This window comes from Callorhinchus milii, unplaced genomic scaffold, assembly GCF_018977255.1.
Source record: "Callorhinchus milii isolate IMCB2004 unplaced genomic scaffold, IMCB_Cmil_1.0 Scaffold24, whole genome shotgun sequence".
Taxonomy (NCBI): domain Eukaryota; kingdom Metazoa; phylum Chordata; class Chondrichthyes; order Chimaeriformes; family Callorhinchidae; genus Callorhinchus; species Callorhinchus milii.
In genome coordinates, this window is record NW_024704765.1 from 5,538,208 (window position 1) to 5,553,049 (window position 14,842).

Here is a 14,842-nt window from a genome sequence, read left to right on the forward strand (position 1 = left end):
ACATCCTATTTACCTAATTCCGGAGAGTATTATGCGCAAATTGACGAGAGAGAGGACAAAATTCCTGGGTGGGACGAAACCTTAAGCACGTTTCCTTACTCCACACGCGTGTGTCTGTTAACCTGGCAGTCAGTAGAAACTGGTTTCTTAGTCGATTGGCAGATCACTTTCCGGGGGTAATAATCCCTTCAAAAAAAAATTATGATTTGGTCACTCAATCTACACCTGCTTGTGGGACACTGCTGTGCGCAATTGGCTGCCGCGTTTCACCCATAAAATGTACAGTCAATTCACTTTATGATATATTCTGTGAAGCGCTTTGAGACGTCTGAATGACGAGATAAGGTCTGTATCAAATGCAAGGATTATTGATATTATGATTATTATGATATAAATGGATGTGGCTGTTAGACTGGGTATCGATCTCAGTTTCCACTCACTATTTCAATGTTCTGTCCTGCAGGATAAAGAGCAGCAGACGTACTCCACCCTGAAGTCCAGGGGAACGAGTGTGACCATCTCCAGCCTGAAACCAGGGACCCGCTACGTGTTCCAGGTTCGGGCTCGCACTTCAGCCGGGTGTGGCCACTTTAGCCAGACGGTCGAGTTTGAAACGGGCAAAGCAGGTACGAGGCTTCTGGGCAAGCTGAGAGCTGAGCTTGGTACACAGTCATGGCGGGCTGTGGGAGGGGGTGCTGGGGCAGGGGGGCTGGAGGTAATCCCTGAGGCTGGGCATCTGACTGTGATGAGAGATGGCAAATGGTGGGAATGTTCACGTTGGTGATCACCAGGAGACTTATTAAAGTCTTTTGGACTCTATAAGATGCAATTGGGCTGCAATACATTGTTCACTGTGGTCGAGGGCTTTCTCACACAACCTGGGTCGACAGACACCTTCAAATCTTCTTGTCTGCGGTATTCCATAACAGAAATCCTTAACGTTTAGAATTTCCACTCGGGCCGGTTTCCGTGAGTCAGGGTTGAGGATTTCCAATTCCTGGAAGGAGTTTGCTCTTTCCCTGACTCGGAATCCCTACGGAGGATTCCTTGTAGATATCTGTTCGGGGTTGCCTTGTTGTACTGTTTGCCAGAGTGGCTCAGCTGGGTGCACGCTCACCTGTGGATCGGAAGGTACATCATCGTCTAGGCTGACACTCCAGCAAAGTCCTGGGGGGAATCCTGCATCGTTGGAGGTTCAGGCTCCTGATGAGATTCTGTTTGACAATGGATTAGATGGTTGCAGACCTTGTCGTGATGTTAATTATTCCAGCAAATGAAAGTCCATTAAATGTTTCATTAATTGCTGCTAATCCCCTCCATCAAATCTAACGGAGGTGTCATTTTCTGAGGGAAATAGATCACTGGAAAGTTGAATAAACTATTTGTTGGGGGATAGAGAGCATGTAAAGCGGGGAACCTGTTTCCAATGTCCAATTAATATCATTCAATGCATAAAGGCTACAGGACTCATCAAATGGGATTCCTTTCTAAAGATCAATAACCCGGTCAATCATCAGTCTATAAACTTCTGGTTCAAAGCCTGACACGTCTTCTTTGGCTTTCTCTCTCCAGTGGGGCTGCGCTACAAGACCAGCACCATTGTGTGGATCTGCGCGGCTCTGGTTACTGGGCTCATCATCCTCCTCGCAATGTGTGTCTGTAGGAACAGGTAAAGCCACAATGTCAATTTGTTCCCTTAATAGAATGAAACTACTTCTTCTCTAACTGTGAGCAGAGCTGGAGTTTCAATCTTAGGACTATGGGAATTTATAGCACAGAAGAAGGCCAATGGGCACATCGTGTCTGCACTGGCTCATCTAAAGAACAAACCGTTTGCCCACTGTCTTCCCCCCACCCCCCATCCCACTGGCTACGGTTAACATATCAAACTGTGTGTCCGTGTGCTTGCTCTATCTGCCTGGCGATGTACCAGCTGCTGAGACCATCAGAGGCTGTGTTTGTCACTCACAAGATTGGGTCAGATGAAAGAGGCCTCTTGGCCTATCTGGTCTCATCCCTCCAGAAAAACCTCTCTATCCTCCTCCCATCACAGCATCGAGCTGAGTCCAGTGTCCTGGCCTCAATCACCTTTCCTGGCAACTTGTTTCAGTCGTTAATTGCCCTTTGGGCAAAGAAACACTTCTTTGTTGCCGTCTATCCAGAAATTGCGCTTCACATCCCTCAACCCGTGGCGTCTTAATAATAATAATAATAATCCTCGCATTTGATATAGTGCTTTTCACGTCGGGAGGACGTCCTAAAGCACTTCACAGAACACACTGTAAAGTGAATTGACTGTATATTTGTGGGCGAACGCGGCAGCCAATTGCGCACAGCAATGTCCCACAAACAGTCGTAGATTGAAAATGACCAATTTATTATTGTTTGGTTTTGGAGGGATTATTATTAGGCTCTGTGTGGAGTAAGGAAACTTGCCCAAGGTTTGGCCCTCTGCCTGGAATTGAACTCGGGTCTCTCGCTTGCAAAGTGAGTGCTCTAACCACTGAGCTACAGGTCTTGCTCTGCTCCCCTAGTGCATCCCTAAAGCACTGTTCCGGGTTTATTTGATCAATCCCATTTAAAATGTTACACACCTCTTTGAGTACGTCGTGTGAGAATCGGCCACAGCCCTGAATCAGCTCAGCTTCCTAGGAGATCGGCTGATTGAACCTTGTGTTTTTTGTCGTCGGGAACAGGCCTTGAAGGAGGCGGACTCCAGTGAAAGCCTGGCTTGTGACATTGTTTAAGATTCCACCACATCGGTGCTCGGCTGCTGATGTTTCAAGATGAGGGGAGGGATGAGGGTGTCCCGATTGTCACCACCTGGGATATTCTAGATGGGTTCAAAGACTTAATGATTCAAAGAAGCCACAGGATCTGCAGTACTCATCAGAGAGATGAGCTGATAATACTGTAACTAATACTAATCCTTGCGTTCAATGCAACGATTTATCACGTCGCCGAGATTTACCAGGAAGTGTAGTGACTGTGTTTGTAGTCTGTGTACCCAGGAGCGATCTGGGAGTGACTCGCAGGGTGACCCGGAGTGATGTGGGCCACGCGCAGACAGACAGCAGCAATTCTGTCTCCGAGTTTCCTGAAGCTGCTTTGTTGTTGCAGGAGCTGTGGCTACAGTAAGGCCTTTCAGGAAGCCGATGAGGAAAAGATGCACTATCAGAATGGGCATCGTGAGTACATCCAAACACTGTACCTCAAATCCCACAGCATCACAGCACAGTTACATAGACTTTACAGCACTTTACTTAAACCACAAGCTTGACAACAACTTAGCAGATACTCGCGATTAATATCCTGCACTGTATAAGCTGCAGCTCTTGGCCACGTTGATCCTTCATTATATGACGAGCAATTTCATCCCCCTTTCGCTGGCTCCCCTTCAGATCTTATGAAGGATAGAGGGATATGGAGATAAGGCGAGCAGATGGAGTTAGGTTAGAAGATCAGCCATGATCTTATTGAATGGCGGGGCAGGCTGGAAGGGCTGAATGGCCTACTCCTGCTCCTAATTCCTATGTTCCTTATCAAACCAGAGGAGGGGGAAGAGTGTTAGACTGGATCAGGGCGACCTGTTTATCCGTTGCTTTGACGCATGTTACAGAGATTGTTCTCTCTCTTTTTCCCAATATCAATTCCCAGTCGGATTACCGGACCTGAAGATTTACGTGGACCCGCACACGTACGAGGACCCCAGGCAAGCGGTCCACGAGTTTGCTCGAGAAATAGAAGCCTCGCGAATAAAAATTGAGAAAGTTATTGGCTCGGGTGAGTTTTTTTTCTCTCTTTGGTTTTTCTCTCCTTCCCCCCCCCCCACCAAAAAAATCTGAAAATCCCACTTGTCACAATGGGAACAATCTCCTCTCCACTCCCCGAGTGCCAAGCCCTCTGAGTCGCTGCCCTGTATGAAGGGTTGTCACGCTGTTTGCTCTCTTGCAGGTGAGTTTGGCGAAGTTTGTTACGGTCGGCTGAAGTTGCCCGGCAAACGAGAGGTCCCTGTGGCTCTGAAGACCCTGAAATCTGGCTACACAGAGAAGCAGTGGAGAGATTTCCTGAGCGAGGCCAGTATCACTGGGCAGTTTGACCATCCCAACATCATCCGCCTGGAGGGAGTGGTCACCAAGAGTGAGTTTAGTGACGAGTTTCTCTCCCGGGGGGCCGGCCAACACTCTCTTCCCCCCCAAATAAAATAACAATAATAATAATAATAATCCTCGTGTTTGATGTAGCACCTTATCACGTCTTCGAAACATCTCAAAGTGCTTCACAGAAGCAGGTTGTAGGAGCCGTGTATGTGAACGAAAGCTTTAATTTATACAGTGCCCTTCAAGGAGGATAGCGTCTCAAACCACTGCATCGTGCGAGGGGAGATGTGACGATTGCCAAGGTCGAAGAGATTCTCAGGTGGAATTTAATGACTGACGTCATTTGCTGTGTAATTAACCACCAACGTAACAGACGACAGAATCGCACATCATTCTCTCTGCACACCAGCATTTACACATGGTCAGCACCTCCTCCAAATGAGACGTCTCCAGCGTGTAATGGTGCTGACTCTCGTGATGACAATCCTCACAGAGCTGGCTGTTTGCTCCTTGGTTGACTATAATTGCTGCCAACCCAAAGTATTTACATGGAACCATGCGTTGCCTCCTCTCAGTTTACCTGGGCGAGAACAAGGCTGGAGGTGATTAATATTGAAAGAGAGAGGTTGTCCCAGCGTTTTCCGTGTGACTGCTCGTTCACTGCTTCCGTTACAGTCTGGCGTGTGCGGTGACAATAGATGCCGCAGCTCATTACTCTGACATTCTGTGGCCTGCAACAAGGAGAATGTTCCTCCAGCCTGTTTTGCCAGCAGCCTGGATCTGACTCCCCCATCTCTCTGAGCCCCTGACCCCAGTCACACAGATAATTAGCTCCAGTTTTAATTTACATTGTACCAAACATTGCTGACGAATCTTGGTTTCTCACATGACTCCAGGTTCATGTTACTTTCCGACTGAGGTGCACAAAGAGCAGGGGTTACTGTCCTTGGGATTGTTTAGCTGGAGAGCGATGTCGGTGCTAAGGCTGGAGGGGAGAGTATCCTGACCATTCGTTATTTCACTCTGTTTCACACGGCATTCTATCAGCTCAGAGCAATAGTCAGTGAGAGAACACGGGCTCAAGACTGGCTCGGTCGCTCGCGCTCTCGCCTCTGAGTCAAGATTGTGGGTTCAAGCCCTGTGTCGGAACTCGGAGCTCACAGTCAAGGCTGACGCTCTAATGCATTTGTGGGGGGAGTGCTGCACTGTCTTAGCTGCCATCCTTAGCGAGAGATTAAAACGAGGTCTCGTCTGCCTGATCAGGTGGACGCAACGATCCCTGCGTCCTGGCCAACAATCCCCCAAATAACATCGGCCACATTCACTCGCACAATACACAGTCACCGTGAAAAACAAACACCCACTGGAGTTTTTTAAAAAAAAATCTTTTGTTTGTCTTGACGAGGTGCTACCCCAAATGCAAGGATTATTATTAAAGTGTCTGGAGATGTGGGGGGGTGGGGTGGGGGGAGATACACGAGACTCACAATGCAATTTTGAATAAGAGAATGACCTTTGGGATTGTATTCCCAGGTTTGGGGGCCACGCCACAGGGTTGTTGTTGATCCTCTTTAAGTAGCTGGACAGTCACTGGCTGCTTTTCACGAAGTGAGTGATGGGTTACAGGACCTCAGTGGGTTAAACGTGCACGATATTGAACCCACTTGGGACGGATGTCCTCCCGATGTGAAAGGCGCTACAGGAATGTAAATTTGTTTTGTATGTGATCTGACTTTATTTATTTGGTCTGTAGCTAAACCAGCGATGATCGTAGCGGAGTACATGGAGAATGGATCTCTGGATTCATTTCTGAGGGTAAGGCTAATGGGTCAATGTTATGAAACCAACTCGTGAAAGATTCCTATTCCAGCGGGAGAGATCCCAATGCAAACCAGAACCAATGGAGAAGAGGAGGGAGCTTCACCCCCCCCCCAGTGTCCTGTCAACAATCCCCAGATAAGGTCCAGCTTTCACTCCGTGGCTGTTTGTGGGACGTTGCTCCGTGCAAGTTGGCGGCCGTGCGGCCACCAAAACACAGTCGCCGCGCTCAGCAATGGCTTGAGATGTCCGCCTGACGTGAAAGCTGCTCCATCAAGTGCAAGGAATATAACTTGACTTGTGTAACGCACCGAACAGCGGTGCGAGTTGTCTGTCCCCTCAGAAGGAGAAGCAATATCGCCCCCTAATGGCAGATAGAACACTGATCAGAGACTTTGTACTGAAGGTGGAGCAAAGGGTTCGGTTTGTGACCTAAACGCAAAGTTTAGGTTGATTGACTTTTTCCCCCGTTTGGTTGTTCGCTCTCCGGCTGCGAGACACTGCCCCGCGGGACAGACTAAGGTACAAATGTAAGCTGTTGTTGTGTCAGTGACCGATTTCGTTCCGTGTCCCTGCAGAGACATGACGGACAGTTCACTGTAATCCAGCTGGTGGGAATGCTGCGTGGGATAGCTGCCGGGATGAGCTATCTCTCGGACTTGGGATACATCCACAGGGATCTCGCTGCTCGTAACATCCTCGTTAACAGTAACCTGGTGTGTAAGGTGTCGGACTTTGGCCTCTCCCGGAGCCTGGAGGATGATCCGGACGCAGCTTACACAACCACTGTATGTCTGCAGGTTACAGACGGACGTCACCCTTCACGGGGGAGGCGTCCCAGAGCGCTAACACTCTTTTTCCTGAGTCACAAGGTTGTGGGTTCTTGGCCCACGTCAGGACTTTGAGCTCACGATCTAAGCTGTGTCATCGGAGGTCCTGTCCTTCGGATGAGATGTTAAACCGAGCTCCCGTCCGCCTGTTCAGGTGATGAGGTTCAGGTGGACCTTAAAGATCTGTGATGTCCTGACTGACAATCCCCCCGATAAAATCACTTATTCACTTCATGGCTGTTTGTGGGACATTCATTGCTGTGTGCAAATTGGCTGCAGCGTTCGCCTACAAAATACTCACTCACTGCGCCTTGCAGTGAATCCTGTAAAGCACTCGCTTAAGAAGCTTTGACAACGTGGTGAGGCGTCGTATCGAATACAAGGATTCTTCTCCTGGCTGAAGGATGTTCCAGGGTGTGAAGGGTTAATGTAGTAGCTGTAAAGTAACAGGAATGTTTCTTAAAGCTGCTGATATGGTCAGCGCTCGACATTAATACAAATTGATCCGTGTACGCTCAATTTGCCCATGTAAATGGGAGTAATGAAGTGGAATTTCGCTGTTTGCATTCAATCCTCCGAGGGCAGTGGGTTCTGCGTTGTGATCGAGGCCGAATGTGTGATTTGAGAATCTTTGGAAAAGCCGCCGGGGAATAGGTTTTATAAATTTAAATTGGGACAAAAAGAAGGTTTGAAACATCACAAAGTCAGCTGCCGTCTTTTTTTTAAAAAAAAAACATCATTCTCTCTGGCAGCTGTTGTCCTGGTGTAAATGCCATTGATTTTCTCTCCGTGCATCTCGCACCTTTTTTGCCCAAGTAAAGTGCTTTAACCCTGAGAGCCATCCTCACAAACCTCCTCCTGTGTCTCTAGAGCTGTCTGACAATACTCCTGACCTGTCACTGTACATTGTTTCGCCTGTCACACGCTAACCCTGAGTGCTCGCGCCAATGCCTTGGGAGCTCGGTGACCCCATCAATTCAGGGCAGTAACTAATTGGAGTCCAGTAGCGTAGTGGTTAGAGCACTCGCCTCACAAGCGAGAGGACCCGGGTTCGATTTCCCACCCCCCAGGCAGAGAGAAACCTTAGGCAAGTTTTGTTACTTCATATGCCTCCATTTACCAGTATCAGTAAGTAGGAACTTGCTCGTTAGCTGATTATAGGGGTAATAATCCCTCCCCCCAAAAATTGGTCACTCGTTCCATGTCTGTTTGTGGGACACTGCTGTGCACAATTGGCTGTTGCATTTCGCTCACAAAATAGTCAATTCGCTGTACAGTGTTTCCTGTGAAGCACTTTGAGACATCTCAACGACATGATAAGGCGCTGTATCAAATGCAAGGATTATTATTATTAAGCAAGGGGCGTTAGGAGCGAGCAGAGAGAGTGTGTGTGATTGAGGTGGCATGGGGAGAATAGCAGGTCGTTTAGCCCAGCAACTGTACAATGATGCCTTGTCCTCACTGAAACGCCACTCTTGCCCACACTCTTCCAACCCTTTAATGTTCTCTGATGAGAACCTTTGGGAATGAGCTTTTCCCAGAGTTTGCAAGCTGAGCCTCGAGTAAACAGGATTATCTCAGCAGTTGCAAGAGCTGCAGTCATATTGTGCTGTCAACTTGCAGAGATGTTCTCTCTCCAGCTGAACTGTCTCCAAACTCTTTACAGAAGTCTTCGCAGCACTTTATAGAAGTGCTTTGAGACGTTTTGATGATGTAGTAAGGCGCTGTATCAAATGCAGCGATTAATGTAATGATAATTAATAATAAGGCGGTAATAATCCCTTCTAAAAGATCAAAAATAATAATTCGGTTACCCATACGTGACTGTTTGTGGGACACTGCTGTGCACAATTAGCTGCCACGTTTCGCCCACAACATAGAGTCAATCCACTTTACGATATATTCTGTGAAGCGCTTTGAGACGTCTCAACAAAGTTCTAAGGCTCTGTAACAAATGCAAGGATTAGTATTATTGTTGTGGTTTTAAGATGCAGAAATTAAAGGTTTAAAAATGTGTTGTTGCTGATCAGGTTAGAGGTTTGAGGGCATGTGGGGAGAGGGCAGGGCAGTGGGATTGAGAGCACAGCTTGCTCTGAGATGGGCTGAATGGGCTCCATCTTCAATGTGAATCTCTACTTCTATGATCTCTTTCCAATGTGGGGCACGGGGAATATCTGAAGTGGGAGTGGAAATAACAGGGCATGTCTGGCCTTGCAGGTTGGGACCTGGGTTTGGCTGATGCTCAGAAGGTGCTTAGAAGAATATAAAATCACACCCTGATTTTCCGCTCTTTGCTCAGGGGGGAAAGATCCCGATTCGATGGACCGCCCCGGAGGCCATTGCTTTCCGCAAGTTCTCCTCGGCCAGTGACGTGTGGAGCTACGGGGTGGTCATGTGGGAGGTGACCTCTTATGGAGAGCGACCGTATTGGAATATGACCAACCGTGATGTAAGTACTGTCACCTCTTGAGGCAGCTCATTGGCGTAGACCACAAGGGACCTCTTCCACAGTCCATCACCATTGCAAAGCCCTTAACGTAGATCACGAGGGTCTCCTAGTGGGGACGGAGGGGAATTTACATGTAAATATTTCAGAGATGAACCAATTTATCATTTAAACTCTTTCTGCGTGACCGGAAGCTGTGCTTGAAGCAAATAGCAGCAATGTACAACAAGAACAACAACAAAAATATGACGCCTTTCACTTTGGGAGGACGTCTCAAATGTACTGTTGAGAGAGAATTTGATGTGTGCCTGAGGGACAAGAGAATTGAGGATCGTGGAGAGGGGAATAGTGGGACAGGAAGCTCTTGTGAGTATAAACATCGGCATGGACTAGTTGGGCTGAATGGTTTATTTCTCCATGTTATTCTACGTGACCTGATCCAAAGTGTTGCTGCTCTGTGGTCTCGAGCTGTGTATAATGTGGATATTGTCGACGTACATGCTCTGAAGATAATACTGTTGACGGCCAGCTGTTCCTGATCCATCTTCCAACATCTGTTTTTAGGAGATGAAAGGGAATTGATGTCATTGCTGGAGAGTTCCACTAGTTACTCACAGATTATTATCATTAGTATTTTTATCATCATTATTATTATTGTTGTAGCGTTGTGGCTTGGGTTTTTACTTTGGATTTGACTGACAATCACTGGTGGAACTTTAACCAGAGTAAATCTAGAGTAGCAAACCTGGTATACCTAAAAAACACAAATCAAATCTTCGACACTTCAGAGGAGTAGCTGCCAGAGAGCTTGAGAGTAGGATGGAAGTCCTACAGAGAGGGTGGGAGGAGATGTGTCAGCCTGGCTCAATGGTAGCGCTCTCGCCTCGGAGTCAGAATGTTGTGGGTTCAAGCCCCACATTGGGACTTGGAATCGCATCGTCTAAACTGACACTGCATTGGTGCCGTCCTCCCGACGTGAAAGGCGCTCTATAAATGGAATCTTGTTGTTGTTGTTGTTAAACCAAGGTCCCGTCTGCCTGTGCAGGTCAATGTTAAAGCACAATTCGAAAAGAGAAGGGACCCCCCCAAATAAAATGGGTCATGGCTGTTTGTGGGACGTCGCAGTCACTTCACCCCACAGTAATTCCTGTGAAGCGCTTTGAGACGCCCTTCTGACGTGATGAAGCTCTGTACCAAAATTCAAGGATTATCATAGATACCAAACTCCCGGCTTTACAGGTCCGTTAAGGCGTTGTATGTTGTGCTGCAGGTAATCAAGTCGGTGCAGGAAGGCTATCGCCTCCCGGCTCCGATGGGCTGCCCCACGGCTCTGCACCAGCTCATGCTCGACTGCTGGGAGAAGGACCGCAACGAGAGGCCCAGATTCCTTCAGATTGTCAGTGTCCTGGACAAGCTCATTAGGAACCCTGACTGCCTCAAGATCATTGATACCACAAGCAGGTGAGGAATTGGGAGCAAGGCTTCCATTGATCTGTATTGAACATCGTTTGCCAGCCATCAGGCTGTGAGCAAACTCTATCAAGCTCTCTTTATAAAACCTTTGTTGCCTCCTCTGATTCCACTGTCATTTCCACCCTGTGGCTCTATTCGAAAAGATAGTGATGCCCTGACCGACAATACCCCCAACCCCCACCCGCCCCGAAAAACCTGTCCATTCACTTCACAGCTGTGGCTGTCATGTTCACCTACTAAATACAGTCACCACATCTCACCGTGTACCCTGCGAAGCACTTTGAGACGTCCTCCTGATGTGAAAGTGCTAGATAGATCTAGTTGGGAAGGATTAAGGATATTTTTATCGCTGTTGTTTTCCAGGCTGCATACCACACTCCTGAATGGGACCATTCCTGACTTTACCCGCTGTGGCTCTGTGGATGAATGGTTGGAGATTATTAAAATGGGACGATATAGAGACAACTTTGCAGCTGCGGGCTATCTATCACTCGGCCTAGTGATAAGAATGAATTTCGAGTAAGTACTTGCAGGGTGAGAGTGATTAATACACTGAATTAATATGATGGATTTAAATGCCCGTTTTGCAGTAAAATGTATCGAAATTAAACCGTATTTAACTTCCATTTCTCTCCCGTCCAATAAATCATTCTTGGTGTTAAATCCTGAGCTTTTTGTGACTGGTTAACAGAGTGTGTGGGAAGGTGCGAATCTAAGCATTACTCTCCCGCTCCACGTTCCACGGTTTCATTAAGCGCTTTAAGGAGTTGCCACTCGTGCTGCTTCATATAAGCGCTGCAAGAAAATCACATTGTATTACACGTAGAGGGTTGGTTATCTGCAGTACTTGCGATAAAAACCCAATTTGGATAATTAGTCATCAAACAAAGTACAAATTGGCCTCTTTTCCAAACAAACTATTTTTCTATCAGGAGTTTTTGCTGCTGAGTCTCTCTCTGTCTCTGAGTCTTTCTCAGTTTATTTTTCTCTGAGTCTCTCTCTGGATCTTTCGTCCACAAAATATACAGAATATATTGTAAAGTGGAGTCACTGTGTATTTTGTGGGCGAATCGCGGCAGCCAATTGTGCACAGCAGTGTCGTACAAACAGTCGTGGATTGAGTGAACAAATTTTTTTTGGAGGGATTATTACACCCGGAAAGCCATCCGCCAATCGACTAACAAGCAGGTGCTTACTTACCGCTGGTAAACAGAGGCGTGTGGGTGCAGTGAGGAATCTTGCCTAAGGTTTTGTCACGCCCAGGAATCGAACCCAGGTTTTCTCGTATGCGAGGTGAATGCTCTAACCAGTTTGCTACAGGACATCCTACAGCGTGCTTTGCTTACAGAGTAAGGCACAGTGTGACCCGCTCTCAGATGTTTGGACGTTATGAAGTGCAATTTATTTTGGTGTTGGGAAAAAAAAAAACTTGTTCTTAGATCAATTGCTTTATTCTGTATTTGGGCTTAAACATCCTGCCCAATTGGGGGGAGGGATGGGGTGGGGGGTGGAAAAATTACCAACAGCCGGTGGAGAAAGGTTTCCATCCCATCTGTCTAATTCGCATCGATGAATTGCCTGCTTCACCACGTGTGAACGTGTGGACAATTAGAGAATAGAGGTGTTTCTGCTCACATGGCTGTGACGGCTGATGTCGCCTCCACCTCCAGCTCTGGGTGTCGGACGTTTGAGCTGGTGACTTGTTGGTAATGTTAGGAATCCTGTAGCTCATTAGATAGAGCATTCGCCTCGCAAGCGAGAGACCTGGGTTCGATTCCTGGTAGGCCGAAACCTGGGCAAGTTTCCTTACTCCACTCGCCTGATAATAATCTCTCAAGAATAATAATGTGGTCACTCAATCCACGGCTGTTTGTGGGACACTCACTGCTGTGCGCAATTGGCTGCCGCATTTTGCCCACAAATCAATTCACTTTACAGTGTATTCTGTGAAGCGCTTTGAGACGTCTCGAAGATGTGATAAGGCGCTGTATCAAATGCAAGGATTATTATTAAAATAACAAGGTACATGAGCCAGCGCAGAGTATGTATGTGTGATACCCCCAAACGTGTGATCATCTTCCCACGCTGTGTTTATTGATGGTCTCTTTAGAATGCCCATTAATGGCGTCGAAGGTCATTACATTACTCGGGATACAAGCACTTAATTGCTGGTGTGATGTCTGCTCTGTTTTTGCGGTGTTGTTTTACCTGCTCCACCCCATCCCTCCCACTCCTCGAGCAGCCCAGCTGTGAGGATCAAGCCCTCTTGGGCTGTCCTCACAATCATATCCACAGCTGCTTTTTTCTAGCCATCGTGGTGAGGGTGGGGGGAGGTCTGACCGGAAACTAACCCTTTGAGACTCTGGATGTGTGTGGGTGTAAAATATTCACTGCTTTTTCCACCTCATCTTGCCTTTTATTCACAGAGATGTCCGGAGGCTAGGAATAACTTTGATGGGACATCAGAAGAAGATTCTGAGCAGCATCCAGATCATGAGAGCACAGCTGATGTGTATGAGCGGGCCTGGTGTTCACGTATAGCCAGACAGAGGCAACAACCTATTGCACAGTTAACAACAGGATTCCATGTAATAAGGCTCTTGGAAATCTCAGCAATTGATCGTCAGTCTTCTACAGGTTTTGCCTTTAATGTAAAGCTTAGAAATAATTCACCAACGTGACAAAGGCTGTCGCTGTTTCTCCCGATAAAACTGCACAGTAGCTGCCTACTTGAGAAGAATCAAACTCCTTTGATGCAGTGCCCTTTCTTACAATCATTCCCGTGCTTCCCATTTTGTAATGAACGCTGTTGGGTAGTCAGACTGCCTTTTCCAGCCGACCAAATCTCTGAGACGGTCATCGCCATCAGGGTGACCCCGTATTGACAATGAACTCAATTGAAAGCCAGAGCCCATGGGAAGGGAGTGCTGTGATGGTGGTGGGACTTCCTAAATGGTGCAAATAATCCAAGTGTGTTATTCCAGCCGATCGCAATGACTTTAATAGCAGAAGCGACTGTTGGACAGCACCGGCCAGCACGGACGGCAAGTTTCAAAGCCGAGCTGCCCCAGCGATGACTGTGGATCTGCCATGAACCAGGACGGGAGGTGTCTCTCCCCAGTGACCGGCAACTTCATCGGGAAACGAGGTAGCGTTTCTGCAAACTTCCTTCAATCACTGCGACCACCCCAAAATCAGCAGTTTATTAATCCGCCTATTTCACCCTTTGTTCTGCAAATGAATCCGAATCTCAAGCACTGCTTGTCCGGACGTTGTGATTTAAAGGATTACATTTCTGATCAGTGGAATTAGGGAAGCTCCAAAGTGCTGAAATCAGGACGTCAGTTGCTAGGATATCGGCCCATGATAGACTGTGCCAGGCTTCGCTGATCTCAGTTTGTCTGTCTCCTCAGCGGACTCTCGGCAGATCTGAAGGTTGTGTTGGATTCACAGACGTTTGGTGCAGTTACTGCCTCCTGCCAGTAGATGTCTCTGGCACTGATGAGTCATCAACATGTCAGAAAGCAAAGTATCATCACAGCACCTTCTCACAAGATCATTTCGGATGAAGTGCGCACTTTGGTCCATTTGATCTCCTCCTTCCAGAACAACCGCCCTACAATCTTCCCATCGCAGCACCAAGCTGTGTTTTTTAAACAAGTCCTAATGTCCTGGTTCCTGGTAATCTTTTCCAGCTGTTGATAACTTCTGGACAAAGAAATTCTTCCCGGTGTCTGTCCTGAAATTGCTCCATTGCAACCGGAGACCAGTACCCTCTAGTTCTGTTAAATCGGTGCAGCTTAAAGTGTTGTCTGGGATTTCTTATTCAATCCCATTTACACAATGTTGTATAACGTATTATCCACATTGACTGCTTAAATCCAACGCAGACTTCTCTATTGGATTTGAGAGTGAAAATGAGTTCAGAATTCTGGATCTAACCATTGAGGCATCAAGGCTGTGGGAGTGAATGTGGTGGCAGTTAATGTTCAGACAATAACTCAGCCTTTGCAAATGACAGCGTCTGTTTCAGTGGCTTAGTACGGACCCGAGCTCCATCCTTCAAACACAAGACGTGGTGGATTCTTCAATGACTTTTATGAATTTTTTGAAAAATGTTTTCATTTGACTTTCAGAGCTCTGAACCCTTAAAGGCACATCTTACCCTACAGTGT

At 47.2% G+C, this 14,842-nt stretch overlaps 1 protein-coding gene across 1 annotated transcript in view; it reads left to right on the forward strand.

The window, feature by feature from the left end:
* The window catches only part of epha8 (eph receptor A8), a 44,295-nt gene extending 31,017 nt beyond the window's left edge, over positions 1-13,278 (forward strand). Inside the window, exons 7-17 of the mRNA XM_042343497.1 lie at positions 464-626; positions 1,573-1,669; positions 3,121-3,188; positions 3,658-3,783; positions 3,955-4,140; positions 5,854-5,915; positions 6,497-6,706; positions 9,048-9,197; positions 10,465-10,655; positions 11,031-11,186; positions 13,094-13,278. Of these exons, the coding sequence (XP_042199431.1) occupies positions 464-626; positions 1,573-1,669; positions 3,121-3,188; positions 3,658-3,783; positions 3,955-4,140; positions 5,854-5,915; positions 6,497-6,706; positions 9,048-9,197; positions 10,465-10,655; positions 11,031-11,186; positions 13,094-13,208 (1,524 nt within the window). The 3' untranslated portion in view covers positions 13,209-13,278. The remainder of the gene's footprint in view (positions 1-463; positions 627-1,572; positions 1,670-3,120; positions 3,189-3,657; positions 3,784-3,954; positions 4,141-5,853; positions 5,916-6,496; positions 6,707-9,047; positions 9,198-10,464; positions 10,656-11,030; positions 11,187-13,093) is intronic.
* The last annotated feature ends 1,564 nt before the right edge of the window (positions 13,279-14,842 follow it).